Raw genomic sequence first — 22797 nt, forward strand, 5'->3', positions numbered from 1 at the left:
CGGAAATAACAAACCAAATTGAAATCTCAAATTACTGACCAGACAGCTGGCTGTAAAGCAGCCTTAACCCGTATCTATTGTATCCAGTGATGGCAACCTGACTCGTCTGTGTTTTGGATGCTCTAATGCTGGGCTGCCCGATTCCGGTTACGGAGGGTCAGTCTGCAACATAGTTTGCAGATTTCCTTGCTCAAAGACAACATCGGCTCATCAGCAGCTAATTGCCAGGTTTAGAAGGTGTGTTTGACCAGAGAAATCGGCAAACTGTGTTGCAGACTGACCTTCTGGGCCCAGATTAGGGCAGCCCTACTCTAATAGCATCTCAGGTTTATATGCCCTGAAGTTATGAAAGGACTGCAAGAAGAAGCGGAAAAACAAAAAAAATTGATGGGTTTTTCTGTGCTGTTCTGTGCTGTGACAAGTGTGCACTTTCGTGGGCTGGTGAGGAAGCGCTACGCTAAGCTTAAACATTTTAGCTCATGCTGTGCCTTTGGAAAGCCCGAAGACACAGACAACATTCTGGAGGATTCTGTCTATACAGTTGCCTGAGTCGATATTGACGTGACAGTGGACAGTTTTATTATGCTGCTTTATTTTTTCCCCCAACTCAAACAATTGTTCAGTTTGCTGTTAGCATTTTATCCGCCATTAGCATTCAATTCAGCTTTTATTTGTCACGTTAGTCAAGCGAAAAGAGACAGCCGGCCGTCCTCCTGCCCCGGTTTGCCGAGGACCTTGAATTACCCGTCGTCCTTCAGGCCATGGCGATGTCCGCGCCGCGTGAACGTCATTTCCCTGCGAGAAACTTACGCTGGGGCACATCCCCTGGTCAGCGGCAATTTCGCAGTTCGAAACCCGGCATTTTCCGTCACTGCATTTTGAGGAAATCACTTCTAACGGGTTTAAGTTGCAAAGCTTAAGTGTCCTTTCTAAGCAAATATAGAACCCAGAAGAGGCTTCCACACTGACGGGATGTCGGATGTCCCAGAGAGGGTGGGAAAGGGGCAGCGGGGGGAGGGAAGAAGCCCCTCTGCCACAAGGATGTGCAGCTAAAGCCATTCTAATGCCTGTTTGAAGTCTGAGATGAAAGCATCTGGCCGGCAGCATCAGTCATTACTCAGAAAGGGCACACACATGGTTCATAACCGTAAAAGGAAAAATAAAAATGGCATCTACATAAGTTGGTCATAAAGTCACTGTCCAGGTGCAACATCACGCCTTGCTGTCAATACTCTGCTTGAGATTGATATATTTATATAAAATGTGGGTGTGCATGTGTGTAATATATTTGTAGTCCCCCCTCCCATCTCTGGTGTTCTATTCCAGAATTAGTTTTATTGACCAGGCCCCTGTGAATGCTATAGTCCGGGTAGCCATGGAAACTGAAAGGTTTCACTTCATAAAGGCAAGTGAGAGCCGCCCGTCAATCACGGCAGCCAACCGCACTCTCGGCCAGCGACGTGAGTGTGGACTTAAGTGTTCCCGTACAAAAGTAAGGGGGAAAATACTTTGATGATTTTGACTGTCTACGAGGACTTGGGACTGCTAGCCAATTACTTGGGCTCAATGACCTTTTAAGAGGACGCTTGCCGTGCTTTGCCAGAGACAGCCGTTTCTGTCGACAGGAGGAAGGGGCAGTTTCGGTACTTTAAATGAGAGCCCAGTGAAGAAGTTACTAAACTTGTTATGAGGATTATTTGTGACTTTCTGCCTTCATGTACGCAACTCAGATCACTTTTTTACTCTGTGAGATCTACATTAAAAACTCAAGTTTAACAAAGGCCAACAATATCTTTATTGGCATCAGTGCCATATCTCTTAATGGCACCTGAAGCCTTCTTCACAGGATGAACCTTGGATAGCCTGAACAACCCCCCCCCCCCAGCCCTCTCAAACACTCCTCAGATGTGTCATTTGTCTCCTCCAGCACTCCTAGTCCGGGTAATTCTGGGGCTGAACTTGATGAGTCAATTGCCTTAAGCTAGATGCTGGTTGGTCTGGTGGCCGGATACAGGAGATATGTGGGATGGCTGAGGGTGTTCAGGGATGTTCAGGCATTGTGAGACAGCACTGCTCAGGGAGCCTCACGAAGGAGCACATATTGGGACACAGTCTGTGTTATTATATTGTTTAATGGCTGTACGGCAGCAGAGGCCTGGTGGTGAATTATCTGCTCTTAAAAAGCATTTGAATAAAGGCCCCGTCTTTTCAGCCTGAGTGCATAATGGGCTGGGAAGGTAGCAATTGTAACACAGGACTCTGTGATGGATTCCAATACGGAGCCGTGTGAACAGGCCCTATTGAAAGTGCCGTTAGCCTCCATGTGCTGCTCGAGGATGGTTCCGGGGCCCCACTCGCGAGGATGGTTCCGGGGCGCCACTCGCGAGGATGGTTCCGGGGCGCCACTCGCGAGGATGGTTCCGGGGCGCCACTCGCGAGGATGGTTCCGGGGCGCCACTCGCGAGGATGGTTCCGGGGCGCCACTCGCGAGGATGGTTCCGGGGCGCCACTCGCGAGGATGGTTCCGGGGCGCCACTCGCGAGGATGGTTCCGGGGCGCCACTCGCGAGGATGGTTCCGGGGCGCCACTCGCGAGGATGGTTCCGGGGCGCCACTCGCGAGGATGGTTCCGGGGCGCCACTCGCGAGGATGGTTCCGGGGCGCCACTCGCGAGGATGGTTCCGGGGCGCCACTCGCGAGGATGGTTCCGGGGCGCCACTCGCACGTCCTGTTCTCAGGTGTTATGACCGTTACAGAAAAAAAAGAGCATCATCAATCTTGAGAAGAGCTCTGTGATTCCCATCATGGACCCCCTAAAGGTCAGGAGAGACGCGGGTGGTGGGGGTCCAGCATAATGAAAGCGCCTCCTGCTGGAGCACAGGAAGTACGAATGAGAAGGCAACTTGACTTTTAATCTGCACCGCGTGACCCCATGGGCCCCCATTGCTGCACTACTAGCAAGTCTGTTCCCAATCCCCAGCCTTTTACACTCAGTGACAAAAATGTTAAGGGAGTCATACAGCCGTTGTATCCTCCCCTGCGGCAAGTCGACCCACAGCTGTTGTAACTGGCCCTCGAGATCCTACAGATTGGTACTGGGTCTGATCTGACGTCCAAGCTGATCCCACACGTTTGATTGGGGAAAGATCGGGGGACCGGGCTGGGTACAGGAGGACCTCAACATGACGGAGGCTGTCCACTCGTCATCAGTCCATGCCTCCCGGTTACGGCACCACTCCAAACACAGCAGTCTCTGTACTGGTGTTAACGGCAGCCTACACATGGGACGGTGAACCTGTAGTCCGGCTGATGCCAGTCGTCGAGATTGGTGCAGGTTGGTACGGGGTGTTGTAGAGAGTCTGTTTCCGGATGGCAGGCCCAGATGTCATGGAGTCCTGTAATGCTTGGCGCCCAGTACGACGATCCTCCCATGGTGTGGTCTGTCTTGGGCAACGAGAACCTTCACGACGTGTGTGGGTGCCCTTACCTGCCCATTGGTTCCAGTATTGGGCAACTGTGACATGTGCATGCCCCACATGCCCGCCAACTGTACGATACAACCACCCGGCCTCATACAAACCCACAGTGCGAGTGCTATCAAACTCAACCCCATATAGTGCTGGTAATGCTGTCTGAGTCGATGAGACATCCTCTGGGTCTGGCCACTAGACATGCCGGATCCTTTCAAATCGAATCATTTGCATATCCATCGCTGGTCTGCACGTGTACCAAATTACATCCGAATCGGACCATTACTTCTGGGTGCTTAATTTTCGTCACTGAGCGGCTATAAGGAAATGCCTTCTCTGTTTCTCTCTGCTCGTTCCCAACTCATTTGCATTTCATTGTATGGGGGTAACTGTGATGTTACTGAACTTGGGCTATATGCTCCTAAACATCATTTGTGGAGATGGGAGGTTTTTACTGCTGTCTTATAGGAGCCCGACAGGACGACGGGGCTCGTTGCATTGGGTGGCCATAAACATACTCCATGTCCGTGGTCTCTCATCTCAGACACTCATCTTGGGGGAGAGACACTGTCTTGGCAGCCGGACTCTTTCATGTGAAGGCATCGGAACATCGAAATAATTTCAAAGTATAATAAGTGTCTTGTTGCCATGGAGTGATTATCTGACATGGAGGGTGAGGTGGCATGGCGCAGTTTTCTCAGTGTGGGAACAAAGAGTTCCCCCCCCCCCCCCCCCGGGCAGTGCTGGAATTGCCCGAGAGCTGTCACGTGGTGAGAACGCCCTTTGAGTCTGTTAAGACCCCGGTGTGCTGGCCCAGCACCCTGTCACAGCGTCGATTTCATATTCCACTGGCCAGAGCCTTCCCCGTGACAGCCCACCTAATGAAAATGCGGGGAACCTTAGGGACAGCGATCCATATCCGTGTGACATTTGAGATTATAGCAAGGACTAACTGATGGCTGCCGAACCGCTGGTTGAGCGACGTGTGTGGAAGAGTGATACGGTGATATTCAGCTCAAGTGTTAATGTATACCAGATTACCATCAAGAAGTAGCTGCTGCATGATTCGCCAGTGCGGGCCTTTATCCAGGTGCCTTAATGGCGTAAGTGAGGGCAGGGAACTGACACATGTCACATGAATAGTAGGGTGGAACAAGGTCTGGGATTTCTCTAGGTGGGCAGAAACTCTTCCAGAACATGGCATGTGAATGATGGTCCTAACGCCCCCAGCTAGATTTCTATTCCCTCCCTCGTACTGTGTTTATGAAGCCCCATAGTTATTGAACCTGTTTCAATAGGGTGACAACTACTTTTGTACTAGCAGGTGCAACAGCTGCTGCTTTCCAGGAAATATGACACACCGAAGTGTTTTTAAGAGTAAACTTTATGTTCTTAGTTGCTCCAATGTAGAATGGTTCTCACCTTTCGGTGTGTGAATTGCAGCCTAGTCCGTCCTGACAGTTGTGCTAGACATGGAGTATCGTCAAGATAATGCTTTAACAGTTTCACTCATGCTCCGCTCTGCACCACCCTTTTCTGTTCTGCTCCGCTCTGCTCTGCCCTGCTCCACTCCACTCTGCTCCACCTCACTCTGCCCTGCCTTGCCCCACTCTATTCTGCTCTGCCCCGCCCCACCGTGCTCAACTCCACTCTGCTCTGCCCTGCTCCACTCCACTCTGCTTTGCCCCACCCCACCCTGCTCTTTCCTGCCCCTTCCTGCCCCGCTCCACTCTGCTCTGCCCTGTCCCGCCTCACTCTGCCCTGCTCCACTCCACTCCACCCCACCCGGCTCTGCTCCACCCCGCCCGGCTCTGCCCTGCCCTGCCCCCCCCCCCCACTCCACCCCTCCCGGCTCTGCTCCACCCCGCTCCACCGCACTCTGCTCTGCCCTGCTCCGCCCTTCTCCACCCTGCCCGGCGCTGCTCCGTTAATGGAAGGCTTATTCACAGGTTGTGTGTTTTTTTCTATGAATGGCAACAGGAAGAAATAACAAATTCCCTAAAATTCTGTTATATTTGTAGTTAACACTGGGTAACAGCAGCTTTATATGGTGAAAGCTTCTACTGATTCTTTTTTTGCAGTATTAAGCACACTGGAACATTCTGGGGTTTGTTTTTTTTCTTTTTTTTTTTTTTATACGTGTCTGTCTTTCTGTGTGTGTGTGTGTGTGTGTGTGTGTGTGTGTGTGTCATTTTGATACCTGTGCTGAAAATAAATCAATCAAGGTTACAGATCTTTAACCCCCTGCCTCCCAAAATGAATGCTTCCCCAGTGTTAGAGGATGTCAGGTTGTGTTAGGAATGGACTTATGACACCTTACCAGTGTGATTTATGCTCTGCCCGCCCGCCCCAGCTGGTGAGCAGGCCTTGGGGTCTCGAGCCCCCACTGTGCTGTAGGCAGCATTAGTACACCGGACACACTGCTGCCCAAATGAAATTCCGGCCCTTTGTTTCTATTCTTTATTCGTTTCTCCTTTGCTTCCGCTAATTGAGATTGCATTTCGTCCAATGTCATGATATATAGTCAGGTTTTTAAATGCAGATTTCCCCCGCTTTACACCACATTGCTTTTACGAGAGACCTACATTAGCACCTGTCTCCACTAACCAAAAGAATTCCAAAGAGGTGATTTTGGGTGCTTTTCCATCACACGAAGTATGGTACTTTTGGTACTTTTACATTTACTTCCCGCCGACTACCGGTACCAAAAGATATTAAGTGTAGATTTAGTCAGAAGAACCAGAGCTCAGGATAAAAAGGAATACATTGTATAATATACTATGACAGAACGGTATTGGAAATTTTTCAAATATTGCAATGTGATTTTGTTATAATAAATATTGGGGTATTTCTAAAACAAAAGGATTTCAACATAAATTCTCAAAATCACATCTAGGAGGGCTTTAGGCAGCAAGAATGAAAATGATTGTCTCGGAGAGCAAAAGCAGCGGAGGTAAACTTTTGACTGATTTTTAAACATGAACCAAATATTCTTGAAAAGGAATAATAATAAAAATGAAACCATTTTTCGAATTCAGTGCAAAATACCCGCCTCGTGCTGTGATGTCATTAGGCGCCAGTACCAGTTTTTATGGCAGTGGAAAACCAACACCTTGAAGTACCATATTTTCTTGAAGTACCAAAAGTGCGGTACCTGGTGCGGTGGGAAAGTCCCCTTTAAAGAGAATGCAGAATTACGGAACACTTGAGACTCTCTGGGGAAAAGTAGGACCACTTGTTTTGATCCAGCTGATGTAATTCAATGCAGAAGATCCATTGTAATACAGAAATGAGAGCACATAGAGGTCTGAATTGAAATCGCGGTTTTTTTTTTTTGTTTTTTTTTTAAATTGTGCCGCCCTACTCTGATAGCATAGCATGATTGTAGAATAACTCGCTATGCAACTCCACATCTGCAGGTGTAGCGGCACCTGGCCACCTGACTTCCATTATGCTCTGAAGTGTTTGCTTCACTCAAGCAGTCACAAGCCTCAGCAGTGTGCTTCTCCTCCTTGTAGTTGTTGTTGTCGTTATCATTCTTTTTATTAGGGTGTCTCATCCAGAGTGTCTTTCCATGCCTCCTGGAATAGACTCCAGGCTCACTGATATCCTACACCAGAGTCCCAATCCAGTCCTTGAGGACCCACAGACATTCTGGTTGGAAGCTTAACCATGGACCGACTGGGTCACCAAGGACCAGATTGGAAAACACGGCCCTAGACTGAATGGACGGATGGAAACTCACTGGTAAATGGACGATCAGCACTGTCATGAAACGGCATGCAAGTGAGAGGAGGAATGAAGAACAACAAGCTGCTTCAGCTGAACTGACATTTGAAGGACGTTCTTAAGACTTAGAGGAGTTTAACCCAGTAACAAAGGGTGTTGCCGTTCTTTAAAAGAGAGTTTGGCTTTTTAGTTCCAAGCTTCGTTGTCACCACTGTTGTATTTTTGTCAGCTGCAGTCAGTTGTGCTCTTTTGATAACAAAAATGATCATTTGCAGCGTGCATGTTTTGCTATAGAAATACAGAAACGTTATTATGACGTGTGAATTCTCTGGTGAGTCTGTTTAAAGTACAGAACCCCTGCCCCTTATTTCTGCATTGAAAAACTGCCATTGTTTATGTTATTTATTGTGCTATGAGAGAAACACCATTAGGAGAGTGTGACGTTGTTTAGATGTGAGTTTCTCTCCTTGGTCGGCAGACGTTAACCAAAGCGGAACGTGCTGATTGATCGCGCTGCCTGCAGAGCTCCAAGGCTGAGGCAGATGGATGAGTTTTATCAGAGCCTCCCTCACTCGCCATGTCTGTCACAGCAGTTTTACGGGACGCCCAGGGTCACACTGCGCTCTGCTAATCTGGCGAAACGGCTAGCGACTGATCTTCCCTCTTCAGAAGCTTTCAAGTGTTTCCACCGCTCAGAGATAAAATATCTCGCCCTTAAATCTCGAACGGCATTGGGCGTTCTGTCACAGTCGGGACACGTGGACGGTTTGATCGAAGGCTTGTTGTTGACCGCCCCCCACCCCCATCTTTTTTGTCGGTGTGTCATTGCTTAAACAGTGAAATTCAGACCCTGTTTTATTTGCGTGCATCTGCCATGATCTGGCTTTGCAATCTCAGGGTGAACTCTGACAAATCTCTATCCAGATTACATATTTACATGTTAAAAGAATCACCGTTTGAATGAAACCTCCTCCTTGTGTTATGTTGCTGTTCATCTGAACAAGCTCATGACCAACCTCTTCTCCTTTTTGCTTGCTGAACTTAAGAGAGCCAAACAGTCTCTCAGCACATAGACTGTGGAAGCCTTTTCCTGCCAACTTACTCCTTTGATACAGTTCCCTGGGTTAATTGTTTTCCCGGCTTGGGTTAATTTCTCTACTCACCTTAACTCTGGCTTCTCTCTGGCCGGGATTGGCTGCCTTTCCCTTTGAATTCCATATGATCTTGCAGCAGTCTTGCAAATGTCAAAATTCATCCTTTCTGATGTCTTTAATAAGCGATTAGCATATATACTCAACGAGGCTGTAAACGACGCCCCATACTGGTGCTCTCCGCGATACCCCAGTTTATTTGCTGGTTTCCCACCATCTTTCCTCTGCTGGCAGATGTTCAAATATTGACTAAATATTCCATATTTGTTTGAAATCCAGGTTCACCGCCCCCTAGCACAGGGCTATTGGTGCCCCTTTCAAAGAATGCATTTTTAAAAAAAAAAATTATTATTATTATTATTTATTTTATTATTTTTATTTTTTTAGAGATTTGTATAATCAGAATACCGGTTTTCCTGTCAGACCGATCTGGCATATATGCTCTCATCCATGTTAATTTAATCTTATTTCTTAGTACCTGTTATTCACCGCTCAAGATTAAGGTCATAATTAAAATGACCACCTCAGCAAACCATCGCCTACTTTGAATATTTCCGCCTCTCACCCGGATTATTGTAGTTCGCCATCGCCATCATAAGTGATTTTAATATTCACATCCTCCACTTTAATATTAATGTGCAATTACAGAGAGTGTGAGCCCTTTGTGAGGCTGGGTGTAATTAACAGAAAAATGCCCCCCCCCAGCCCCCCCCGCAACAAAAAAAGCCGTGTTCTGTTTGTTTACATACCCCCCTGACCCCATACAGCACCAGTAACTTCATGGACCTTTCTTCTCAATGCATAATTTTAATATGGAATATTGGAATAATGACCCACTGTCAGCTGTATAAGTGACCCTTTGTTGATGATTTACTTAGTGTGCAGTGTAATATAATACTCAGTGCCCTACTGTCTTTAATTTACTACCTGCTTAGGCTGTGATGTAAATTGATTTTAATTGCACCTAATGTTATGCACGCCAGCTGTAGCAGTGTGAACTCGCCATGTGGCAGTTAGCCATACATTTGGCTTTCATGCATCTCTTTTAAATTATGCAGATGCTTCCTTGCGTTAGATAATGCTGCTGTCTTGATTCTCCACCACAGACGGGGAATCAAGGCTCAGTCTGTGGACAGGTATTTTGAAGGGGGAATCATTTGCACAGGTAGACCTGTCACCCTTAGCATTAGACATGTCCCCTTTTACTGGAGTACTGCTGCAGCCCCCCCCCTTCCCTACCCATCTACTGCCTATCAGTGTGTTTGAAGTTCTTCAACTTGAATAAATTCAGGATACAGTTTGAAGCTGTATGTATGGAAGAATATTTGGGCTTGAATGTGCTATCTACTGTTCTGATAACGTCTGACCAGTCCTTTTCCATTTTGTTTCATTCCGTATTCTTTTTCCTTTTCAATCAGTTATCCCTGCTCTCGTGCTGTAATCACTTATATTAATTCAGTTTTCCTGTGGGTTGCACTATAGCAACAATTGTACCGGTAGTTTGATGCTTAACGTGCTGAGATTGCGCCAGAGAGAATTAGCAGCCTTTACCTGGAGGTGATAAAGACTCTGTTATGTGCAGACATGCAACATGCATTCTGCTACATGCACTGTTTGAGGATCTCATGAGCGCCATCGGAGAATGTGGATTTCATGAATGCCTGGCAGTTCGGTTTTCTAGAGCGGAATTCACCTAATGTGATTTTGACTCAACTGTGGGCCACATCGCAAAGCAGTGTGGGTCACAGCCATTGGCGTTGAGTGATGATGCTGATGTTGGTTCACTCTATGTTTAGTAGAACCACTTCTCTATTATAGCATTAATGTCTCTTCTGTTTTGCTGTCCTAGAACAAATATTATGGGTGAGTCATTTTAATAAAGTTTATTGTGCATGACGGCGACGTCTCTGGTGACTGTCTCTAGTGTCTCTTCCTATGAAGTCAGTAGATGGATTTGGTGAGCATGGGGGATCATTAGGTCCCTGGAAAGGGGTCTGTGGCACTCCTGATATCTTTGTATGAGGACGTAGGTCCAAGTCTTGAGTCCTGGTGCTCCCTGTAAGGCATGTACGCTGCCCAGTGACGTGAGATGAAGACTTGAGTCGTTTGGTACTGTGTTTCTTTGGAAAATTCTTGGGTACCGCTGGTCAGTAACGGTACTACGCCCTTGTGGCACATTTCCCTGAGGGTGATCCGGCTCACAGGATCCTCAATGCTGAGGAACTGAGCAGCTGGACCAGGCCAAGGGGACGCCCACATTACACCTGGCTGCAGCAGATAGACGGCCGTGTCCGTAGGGTGGGCCTGGCGAGCATGTCGGTTTGGGGGGTCAGGGGATACCGTGGTGTTTTGGTTTGTGGTGGGTGTGTCAACACGCTGTTGGGGAGTATGCACTGGTGCCTGATTTGACCTCTATTGTGCACTGAATCGCGTTTAAATAGCACTTCTTAAAGTTGCAGGTAGCTTACCAGTCAATACTGTTGTGCACTGAACACTCCTGCCCTACTTTAACTTCTACATTTGTACATTTTTGCATGTTTTTTTGGTGTCAGTCTTCCTCTTCATATCTCATTAACCAATAAGAGTTCATCTCCATCAACAATCAGAGCTTGCTGCTGTTGTCCACGATCTCTCTCCATTGCTGTATCGATTTTTTAAATGTCCTTCATGTACAATGCTTTAGTGCGTAAAGTAGATATTTTTAAACTGCCCATTTCTTTTATTTATGGCTGGGCACGCTGTCAGATCCAATAATCTCGGTGTCATCTTTGAGAACACTCTTAATTTGAAGCCCCTGTCAGTAATACCTTAAAAATAATGTTTCTCTGACTAAGAAATCCCCTATTAGGCACCCTCCTTCAAAAATGCAGCAGTTTTTTTTCCTGCCTGCAACTGGTGTGATGACTTCCTTAATTGCTCTGTCAGCTTGAATTGTAAATATGACAGCACCAGGTACTTGCATGAAGTACCAAAAGTATGGTACTTATTTTGTGTCGGTTTTCCACTGCCGTAAAAACTGGTACCGGCGCCAAATGACATCATCAGTGACCGCCCCTGACTGACATCATCACAAAGCGCGGTGCTGTATTTCTTTCGCTGAATTCAAACATGTTATGATCCTTCACTTTCCTGTAGTCCTGCTTTTTTTTATTTTCAAGCGGCATTGTTCGGTGTTTCGCGTCTGCCCCATTTCTTCCAAGCGGCTGGCTATTACGGCAAATACTTTTTTATTTCGAGTCGTGCCATCCAAATCCCGCTGGATCTGTTCATCCGACCATATGGCGATTTAAAGCCCGTGTTTCCTCATTTGTTCATTTTTTCATTTTACTTTGTTTATATTTTTGTTTCTGTTGCTATTTGCATAACCAATCGACAGCAAATGCGTTTGCCAGTCCCACTACAAAGTACCCAAGTACCAAAGAAGTACCCCAGCTGGTTTGGCACTTTCGGTACTGGTGCTCAACTGGAAGTCAATGGAAAAGCGAAAGTACCGAAAGTACCATACTTTGTCCGGTGGAAAAGCGCCCTTAGATTCTGACACATTACTTTTTTCTCCCTTCTACATGCCATTTTTGGTACTTTTGAGGGTTATGTTGCAGAATAAAAGGTAACTGAATGGTTCTACTTTAGTAAGTTTTTGCCTCGCAGTCCAGTACAAGGTAGAAACAGTACGTTACTTTGCACATTTCAGTACTGCAAAACGTGCTTCTTTGATTGATGGTCTTCTCACGGATTCCTAGTTTGGATCCAAGTGTAGGCTTTGACTAGCCCTGTCATTAAATTGCGAGTTTATTTACTTGCTCATACATAATGCACAGACTTTGCGCCTGTTAATCCCCCACACAGGCCTGATTTATGGGCCACCCAAGCTGGTGTCGATCATTCCCTCCACCCTGTTCCGTTAGCCTTTCTGCTTCCTGCCGTCGGCCTCTCGGTAGCTCCTTTGAGCAGTGCCCTTTCTTCTCTGCTGCTTTTCACCTGCCCGTCCTCAAGAGATGCTTTTCATACCTCTGAACTGACTGCATGATATTTTCCGGTGTGGTTTTCTCCGTACTGTTCATGGTTCAGTGCTTACCAGCCACCGTGTCCTTGCTTTGATCACATGGCCCTGCTGGGAGACGTGAGACACATGTATCTCCGCAGTCGTAAATCAACACTCATCTAATAAAGACTTTCAAGTTTTCACATTTGTATAAGCTTGTTAACAAGATCACTCCAGTCTTCAGTTGGAAAAATGGAATGGAGGCGGAATGAATAAATTAACTCTATTCTAGTTCTATACATCATGAATAAAGTTGAAGTGCATCAGAAAACTCCTTAGGGGCCTCATCTGATGTTTTCAGGGTTGCTTACTGCAGCCGTTTAGTTTGTCTCATGTTAATAAGTCAGAAACACTGTTTTGACTGGAATATTTTTTGATAGTTTGTTTCATTTTAAAAAGTAAAAAGCACAGTTGATTGTAAATTTTCAGTTCAATAGGAACATATAGAGCTGCCTAAGGTTCCAACTTTTGATGGAGCACCGACCTGCCAGTCCATGGGTTATGATCGGACCTGCGTTCAGCACATCATTCAGTATGCACAATGAGAAGAATGAGTACATTCATTGGCACATTCGGAAAGTCAGTTCACAAGTAGATCTCAAAACGTTATACCAATTGTGTTGATTATTATAGCAAAAAGTTGATTATTGCTAAAACTAGTTACAGTCAGTCATAATTAGCAGTTTGGGAGCTTTTGACTTTCCTCCTATAATTACAGCAGCACTGGAGAGAAGCAGTTGATTAGACCAAGACTGTCTGTGATGTCTGTCAGCATTGTTGTACCAAACTCTGATATGTTGCTGGAAACACATCCAAAGTGCTAACTTTGACGCGACATCATCCCTTTTTTAATGGAGCTAAACAAAATCAGCTTCTGCAAGATTATCTCCACGTGGCATTTAAGATGCTTTTGCCAGGAAATTCAGATCTGGATAAAGAAAACAATTACAGCTATAGGGTGTTTTATCGGTACAGATATATGTCCATACTCAGTTATAGAGAACATTTAGTTCAAATTTTGTTTCAAAATTTTTTTTTATTTTTATTTTGTTGTATTTATTTTTATAATGTTCAGTTGCCTTTGGATTACAACTAATTGTGTGTTGTGTTTGCAGTTTTAATAATAAATAATTTCAGAACAATTTTTTTTCCTGCTGTACCGAACCGTGAACCCAAAAAAACAAAATTTGTGCCAAACGCTGAATTTTGTTTGCCGTTACTCCCCTACTGCAATCTTGTCTCTTTGGCCTTGTGTCTAACTGCTCCCATGAAGGTAATCAGACACAAATGAGCCACTGAATGGTAGCACCCCATTGGTTGACCACCACAGCCAGTACCGTTACATCAGCTGTCGCCATGGCGGCGGTTCATCCCCGTTTGATCGCTGAGTAACTATGACAAATGCCAGCTGCAGAGACAAGAAATGTAATATGTCTGGCAGCTTCAACTTTTATTACTCCGCGCGGCCGCATGCTCCACTGCTGTTTTATGCGACGTCTCCGGGGATCTCATGCAGGACATCCCAGTGAAGGATCGTCCAGGTGTCTGTTCACCTCTGCCCAACCTGAAAGAGGTCTCGCTCCATTGATCTGCTCTCGGCCCCTTTGATCACCAGAGTGGAGTCACAGCATGAAGGAGGAACTTTTCTCTTTGCTTCCCCCTCTCCTTCCATTGGGACATCTGTGACCCCAGGAATCCATCGTGCTGCCAGGTGCATTGAGAAAGGCCCATCAGACAGGAGGCTGCCTCTACTTCCCCCAGACCTATGACTTTTAAAATATTATTTGATTTATTTTTTTTTTATTTTTTTTTTATAAAAAAAAAAAGCACTTTTGACTCTGAGCCTGCCTCTGAACGGGTGCAACCGAAAAGCATGCGTTTTGTTTATGCCACTGTAAATTCCAAAGAAATATTTTAACACTTTAAGTAATTTGCTCAGCTAGATGTTTTACTCGGAGCAGGGATTTTGGGTAAATGTCATCTCTGTATGCATCTGAGCTTCTTCTAATGTCATTAAACCCCAAGTCCCAAAAGTACTCATTTATGAGTATTTTTTATATGGACATAAGCTATACTTGAGGATTAGCAGAACAAAATGCTGGTCCTGCTCTCAAACTGTCCCATGCATTTGCCGAGGGGGGGGGGGGGGCAGGCCCTGCGTTCAGGAGCACAGCTGTCCCGCCGATGCGGCTCGTCTCTCCGCTCGGATCACTTCACCTACCCCCCCGAAATGCTAATCAGAGCATCACAATTTATGCAGCTTCATTGTCAGGAAAATTATCGCGTTTAAACTTACACTGGGGGTTTAGTGCCCTGCCAGCATTATGGGATGTATCACAGCATGGCTGCCACTGAACCTCCTGGACGCATTGGCTTTGGGATCCTTTCCTCTGTCTGCTTGTGTTAGTGGCTACAGGACAGATCACTGTTGTCCACCTGGCTCATGGGCCCATGACTGCCATTTTGAATACTATTTCCTTCTTAGTCATGGGTGGTGGGGGCTAGGGAGGCAATCCTCTCGCCCCAGACCTTCAGAAAGGTGGGGTTTGTCAGCCAGCAAGGCGAGGAGCTGCCCCACTAGGATCGTTCTCGCCGCAGTCGACGCACAGATGGGCCCGTCTCCCATTCGTGCTCAGTGCTGAAACGCCACGAGGCTTCGGAACATTAGTCACTGTCAGTCTCTCTTTCTGTGTATGATGGTGCAAATAACGGAGCAGGAATAAGCTCATGAAAACACTGGTGACTGGTGAGAGGAGGACGAGTGGTTGAATTGGTCGCTTTGCGTACGGATGTCCTCTGAGCATGTTTGCACGTGCCAGTCAACCTCAGGGGCCTCTCTGAGTTATTGAGAAAATGCCGCTCTGTAGGGTGGTGTCTCTTTAAATTATTTGCCATTAATACAAGCATGAATAAAGGTACATAAAATTATTTATTATTATTATTATTATTATTATTATTATGCTTTGGCATTTCGAATTCTTACTCTCCTTTGAGACAGATACAAATTCAGATTCGAACAAAGCTGGTTCTGAGCGCAGGGGCAGCCACTTGCCCTGCCCCTCTGGGGCATTTTTTGGGCTTAAAGGCCTTGCTCAAGGGTCCAACACCAATGCCACTATTCTCCCACTATGGGATTTGAACCAGCAACCTTCCAATCTCAGGCACCGGGGCCACAGAGGCACTCATCGCCCCATTTATCTAAAACCTGTCCATCACTTTTCTCCGCAGCGTAGAGATCCCAACATTCTCGCTGAACATCATAGCTGCACCTGCGCGTCCGTTTCACCCCCCGCCACAGCCTCCACCTATGTGCCGCCCTCCCACCATCCTGAAAACAGAGGCTTTGTTTTCCGAATGCTGTTTTTCCCCTTGTTATTGAACAATTCTAATCCCTGTAAATGATGAGCTGTATCCCTGACTGAATATATCCGTTGAACTCATGAATAAGCTGTTCCACTCCCAAGCAGGAATAATGATTGCTGGAATCAATCTCAGCTTTCACATTCATGCATTTTCTCCAAATGAAGGAGAAATATTACTCTCCTAATTTTTAATTATGTGAATATTTGCAGCTATTTACCCATGTGTATATAATTAGTTTGAGAAGGGTTTGTCAGCTTGAGCTTTTGAAATGTATTCAATGAAAGTTACCTTATTTATGCTACTGTCGTCGTGTAACGAAAAGGAATGCTAATGTGTTCGGTAACAAACTAGGAAACGCTGCATCTCCAAGTTACTGCTACTGTGAAGACCCAGGAGGCCTGCATTCCCATAGAACCACCTGCATTTGTCTTAGAGCGCTCTTGCTACATAGATCAAAGTATGGAATCTCAAGTTTGTGCTAACAGTGTTTTCCTGTTGTGCGAGTGTGTGTGAGTTGTGCAAAGTGTTCCAATACTCCCCAGTGTCTCTGTTAATGTTTTCTCACCGTTTTCTTTTATTCAGCTTATGGTAATTTCCTTAGACTGATTTCTGAGACTGACACCGTTTCATCTTCTGTCTTTCCCTGATGGGCTTTAGAAATCCACATGTTTCATGGTGCCCTCCACTGGCTGCTGCAAGGGTGTGATAAGAGTGGGCTCTAGGACCCTGGGGACGCTGGGTGCTGGTTCAAAGTCGCACAGCTCGCAACTCGCGTTCATTAAATTCGCTCCAAACTGCGGCAAAGGGAGTGTCCACTTCCTCCTCCCTGGTGGAGAGAGGGACAGAGATTGCTGAGAGTCTGTCTTTCCGTGGTAGCATGTCTTTGGGCTTAACGATGCGTGTCTGCAGGTCCGGGGCATAATTCTGTGCGGTGCCAGCAGACAGATGTCACCATTCAGGCAGGGCAAGGCTGACACTCCTGAAGATGGCTGCCCCTACGATGTGCTCTTGCCCCAGTAAACATGTTTGCTCAGAGAGCAAGTTCTTGCCCCTTGCCTAATGCATGCTGGGGTAGAGTCCAGGTTCACCATGACTCTGTACTGAGTCAGCATTATGCAAGTCAGAGAGTTGGTTGTTTTTGCAGATTTTCTGATCAACACAGTCTAAGTCCACCCCACCCTGAAACTTCTACTGCAGACGGTGACGCTAGTTGTCTTTTTAAGAAAAAGTAACTCAGAGTGAATATAACTTGAGAAATCTTTTGTGCTGGTTGCGGCAGTGTAGACTCCCGGTTCCAGCATGTTTCGCGTTGGCTGCCGGTTGACTTTACAGAACATTCTCGATGCTTCATTTATCCTGATGTTCAGGACTCAGTAGCACGCTGCTTGGTGGTGGTTCCTTTGACCTACATCTCACTTTGAGTCCTGGGAGAGTGATACTCTTTTACGCTCAAGTGTTTTAGCATCTTTTGCCTAAATTGCCGTAATTCTCTTTCCCTTGTGCTTCACGTGTGAAGATTTAGAGAGAAGGAAGTAGGTCTGTCTCAATCCTGAAAGAGCGTTCCTCATTTTAAAATGTCCCATTCCGTTATTCCGTCTGTGTGCTCTGCCAGCTGAGCTGGTTTTCATCTCCCTCTGAAGCTCGGCCGCTGTGTAGCTGCAAACTACTTAAACTGTGCTGTACCCCAGTCCTTCCCATTTCTGGTGCACAAAATAACGTTTAGAATTTAATAGCCTTCTGTGGTTTCAGATTTTCTAAACATGATTCACTGCCTCCATAGAAATGTCTTTCCCCTTCATCTAGATTTACAGAGATATCCTTAAGTCCCAGGAGAGGTGGGGCACTGTTCGTGTCCTCAGGCCTCACAAGCCGTTATGGCATGCTTCAGAATCTAGCAAAAACTTCATGAAAAGATGCAAATCTCTAGTGTAATCATGGGATGGTTTTTAAACTACTAATTGACCATGGGTTGTAGTCGAGGTCTGTGGTAATTATCGGCCCACAAAGTAGGAGGGCTTCCTTGTAGCATTGCAGCATTAATTAAAAACTTCTTTAGATGCCTTGTGTGATAATTGGTCTTAGCATTATTAAGTGTAGGTATGTATACTGACTCTAGAAAATGATAAGGAAAGTAATTCTAATGATTCAGATTAAAAACACATTGAAAATTCTCATAATGCAGAGAATAATGGAATTGTGAAAATGGCCTTTTAATCAGATCTTAATCTTAAGTCCAGTATTAATGATCTTAGCGTTGGAGGTCTTATCTAGCCTTCTAAATGGCTTTAAGGTCTGTGGTTTACTTTCCACGTCGATCTTACTTTTCTCTGCCTAGTTAATCCAGACACTTTCATGCTGTCTTACATACATCACAATGCTATCAACACAGCTCTGAATCAGACATGAGAATCCAGCAGACTGCTCTGCAGAGTGTGGGTGTCTGCTTGAAACCGGTAAAGCCGAACTCTTTCTGCTGCAAGCGGCCTGTCATTCCATATTACTCCCAGGCAGCCTTACTTCTTTGTCCTTCCCAGCATTTCATCCACAGCTAAGAAATCCACGTTCGGGCAGCCGCTGCTGCTCCTGCGATCAGCGACGGCTCCGTTCCCTTGAGGTTGTCATGGGTCTAAACAGACGGCTCTACTGGCACTGCAATCTACATGCCAGAGCCTTCGGTTAATTGTCAGCATAGTTTAATGTCTCATTAACGGGGTGTAATTAATGAAGCCTCTTCCTTCCCAGTGGCTCCCTTTTCCGATCGTGCTGTTAGAAGAGAATCGCTTTGGAAACAAGTTTCCCTTTTTAGTTTTGACCTCAGAAAATGGCCTGGATTAGGGGCCGGTTTGTTGTGTCGTTAGCGAACACGTTGTCTACAAATTTATCTTTTGTCTACGCAGCCCAGACAGTGCGTGAAGCCACCTGAACTCCATAAGGCAAGTTAATTAAGGTGGCTGAGAGCATATTTCCACTGGCAGCTTGAGTATTGCCTCCCAGGTCTTTCGTTCTCCTCGGGGGGTAGATGTGTGGCTCAGGGGGTTAGGACTCTGCACCAGTGATCAGGAGTTGGCTGGTTCAAGATCCTGTCCTCAGCAGAATAGTCACAACTCTGCCAGGCGGATGGGAGAGTCACTTCACCCCCTGGGGTACTGAACTAATGGCTGACCTTTCACCTCACTCTCAGGCTTTACCCCCTTTATATATGTGTATGTCTTAATGGATAGCAAGATGGGTTATGTGAAAAGATCCATTTGGCAAATATAGATCATATGCGTAATATTGTGTGTGGTGGTGAGTTAAAACCCCCATCGAAAACGAGGAGGGTTCCTGGCTGTGCTGACTGTTCTTGCTCCCTTTGTGCCCCCCCCAGCTGGCCCTGTCAGACCCCGTGCACAGCGTGTCCCTCCAGCAGTGCGCCTATGAGAAGCTGAAGGCCCAGCAGCTACTGATGGGGGATCCAGGTTTCCAGGCGCTGATGGAGACTGTGGACACGGAGATCGTCCGGCAGCTTCAGGAGTTCCTCAAGGGGCTCTGAGTGGCCTCGGCTTGCAGACAGGATGCTGAGAATAGCTCGCCCCTATACCGCCCCCGGAATCACAGCCACCGACATCACCATCACTGCCGCCGCCGAGAGGAAGCCGCACCAGTGCCGTATGGCCGGAACGCTGCCACAGCTCCTGATTGATTAACTTGTAACTTTTGCTGCTCCATTATTATTATTTTTATTTTTTTTTACCACGGGGGAGGACCTGGGTAGGGCACCATTTCCCAAAAGGGGGTCGAAGTGGGCACGATGGCAGGCCCTTTGGAGTTTTTGTATTGGGAAGCCAGAACTACGGGATTTTTCGTTATTTTAATTTTTTTTTTTTTTAATTTTTGATTTATTGACGGAGAGACCTGAACAGTGTTTACAGATTTATTCTTAATAGAAATCCAGAAATGTAATTTTGTATTTATGTGAAATATGAAGAATATTCTCCATGACAGGTTCCCCCCCCCGCGCCCCTCCACCCCCCTGCGAAGGTGAAGACATGACTACTGAAATGAATTGGAGGGCTTGCTGGCATTTACAAACACACGTACATAGATATATTTTTTGCTCACTTGACAGTGGATGTGAGACACACTTTGTAGAATTCTAACGATGACACCACATGTGCGTGTGCTTAGGCGTGATCCCCCGTGCTTTTATTAACAACCCGCTGCTGCTGCTTAGCTTACGCACCCCCAACCGCCCCCCACCCCCAGTCACGTGGTGCGTGACAATCAAGAGCACTATGGAAACCAAAAAATAAGTGAATGGTACAGTACACTGTTTTCTATATGACAGTCCTGTAAGGACAGATAGAATTCCAGGTTTTCCTCTCCTTTCAACCATGGAGAGGAATGACTGGTTTTTGTTGGTTTACCTTTGTGAGAGAGACACACACTACCGTGCGCCCGGGGCTTTGTGGAGAGCATCAGCGTGCACTAGCTAAATAGCCACTGTGACTGAGCTAAGTAGCATAAAATAAATAAATAATACGGCCTTACACTATCAGTCTTACTTTACCCACGCAAATTTCATTTACTCTTTTTTTTTTTACATTGAAGATTTGCTTGTTCGCGGAACTGACTTTGACATTTTAAATCCTGTAGCATTGTATACTTTGTAGCCATTTAGGTTATAAAAAGGGGTCCTTTCACATTTTTCAGTAAGTCAGCACCAATAAAATGCAGACCGTGTCTGAACTGCCAAAAGCATTTTCGCGTTATTTCATGAATGCGAATCTCCGATATTTGTGGAAGGCTTGTGCAGAAATCATTAGGGCTTAGTGACGGTAACGCAAGTAGTGAGAAAGTTAATCTACTTTTATCTAACTCACAGGGCAGATATAAAGCTAGACAATCCCATTGGTACTGTAAAAATTAATACAGATTTACTCTATGAAAATGTATTAGCGCTGACTTAAATGTCAAATTCGTACGATTCATCAAGGGATGGTATGCGTTCACATAGCATGTAACTTAATTTCACAGACTTGAGCATAAAAAAATTTGAAATAAGATGAGACCATTTATTCTCAGATCGTTTTGATATTTCGTAAGTGACAAAAGGAACAGATAGACAGCAGTGCCTCAGTCGGTAGTGCTCTCACTCCCACAGCTCCACGCTCCACTCTGCCCCCTTTTGTCTGTGTGGAGTTGCATGCTGTCTCTTTGTTAGCTGTTGAAGGTTGGAGTGCAATGGACTGGTGTCCCATACAGGGTGCATTCTGCCTTTTGCCCTGTCAGGCCATGGTTAACTCCCAGTCCTGCTATGGACGTGCAGCTGGAAGATGGAGGAATGGCTGGCCAGATGTGAAACGGCAGATAAGTATCAAGCAGGGGTTTAGCAGAATGACGTATTTTCTTGCTTTGTGCTATTTTTTTTTTCTTTCATCGTTTTCCCAAATGAGATATGAAATATGTCTTTGCATATAATATGGTATTATTTATCTCTAACTTACAGTCAAAATATATTTCTGCCTGTGAATTTAGAACGGAGCTCGCGGGTGCTGGAGACATGCAAACTGACCTTTTCTTTCTCAGCCACTTATCTTGGTCAGGGTCAAAGGTCAGGTACCACAGGAGGTTCAGAGATGCCAATTAGCCTGATCGCAGTTCTGCCGCATGCAGCGGGGAACCAAAGTGCCCAAAAGAAATCCTACCTATGGGGGTGGGTGGAATTCAAACCCACTGCCCTGGGAGTTTGTGGTCTCTCATCCCCAGAGTCACTTGTAGCTGCCGCTGGCACAGTAAGATAATTAGCTTCCAATAAACCTCTTAACCACCCTGGACTCAGAGTCAAGCCCTGACTCCCAAACACTAAGGAGGTATAAATACCCATCATTCCCTCTTCAGGTATATTGGTTGGCATAGCAACGCCTGGGATCCATACTGCTCCTGTAATAAGAGAAAAGGACATTTTTGCAGAGCTGGGCTATTTTTCCTATTTCAACAAATTAGTGAAAGGGGGCAAGTTTATATATTAACCGTTAAAAAGCAAAGCTGCATTTTCTACAAGAACAATTCATATTCATATTGAGGTGCTCTTGGCTTGGATGTGCTGTTTTCTCTCGCACTCATGAAGGGTTAATGTGTTCTGTCCATGGTGAATAGTGCATAACACACTGTGCCTTTTTGTACAGAGTCTGGATCACACTGACCGTAATTGGACACCCATTTATTAAGACTTGGGTGCTGCCTCTGCTCTCTTGCCCTGGGCTTGAGTCTGCTGACCTGCCCAAAGTGAGAATCCATTAGCGGGGTCTGCTGACAACACGAAGGATCCTGTCACTCTCTCCGTGTCACTCATGCAGACGTGTCTCGCTCTAGCTCTATATCTAATGCACACCGGGGAGTTTGCTTTTGGGGCATGTTTCGCCGGCATTTCTGTGGCGGACCACTTTGCTGAACAGTTGCGTAAAAGTTTGACACCGGTAATGTAGCATCTTTTGTTAACCGTGACATTTCTGATTTAAATTTGAAGCGAAACTTTTTCACATCTGTACGGTGGCGTTCTGTTACCTCTGGGTTAGCTCTGGGCATTCCTGTCCGCCGTTGCATAATGCAGCAAACATGGCGTAATCGTACGGTTACGTAACTCACCGAAGCTGTCATCTGCGACGGCTTATGTCCCCGGTGTTTGTCAGTCACCCCACCTGCATGCCAATCTCTCTTTTAGCCGAATAAACATTTCTGAAACACGGGGCTGTAATCATCAATCACAAATGGGCCATAAAATTATACTCTGCTTCTGGAACTGTCATAACCCCCCCCCCCCCCCCCCAAGGAAAAAAAACAAATTCCAAGTTACTAGTTGCTTCTGGCTACAGATTCTGCTTAGAAGAGCAATAGCATTGGTACACGAGTACATTCCTGGCAGCTGATACCAGTTCCTTCTTTGCAGAAGCTGTTTGGGTTAATCTTGACTGACGGAAATTAAACGAGGGTGAGGGTGATGTATAAATTACCCCTGAGGAACCTTGACCTCTCGCACAGAGGGGGTAATTGTATCTCTTCTT

The 22797-nt window shown here is 45.9% G+C and overlaps 1 protein-coding gene across 1 annotated transcript in view; it reads left to right on the top strand.

Annotated features, from left to right (window-relative positions):
• The window catches only part of ipo11 (importin 11), a 145135-nt gene extending 122621 nt beyond the window's left edge, over positions 1 to 22514 (top strand). Inside the window, exon 29 of the mRNA XM_049001391.1 lies at positions 19122 to 22514. Coding sequence (XP_048857348.1) covers positions 19122 to 19286 — 165 coding nt within the window. The 3' untranslated portion in view covers positions 19287 to 22514. The remainder of the gene's footprint in view (positions 1 to 19121) is intronic.
• Positions 22515 to 22797: the final 283 nt, after the last annotated feature.

This window comes from Brienomyrus brachyistius, chromosome 2 (genome assembly GCF_023856365.1).
Source record: "Brienomyrus brachyistius isolate T26 chromosome 2, BBRACH_0.4, whole genome shotgun sequence".
In the NCBI taxonomy this organism is placed as follows: Eukaryota; Metazoa; Chordata; class Actinopteri; order Osteoglossiformes; family Mormyridae; genus Brienomyrus; species Brienomyrus brachyistius.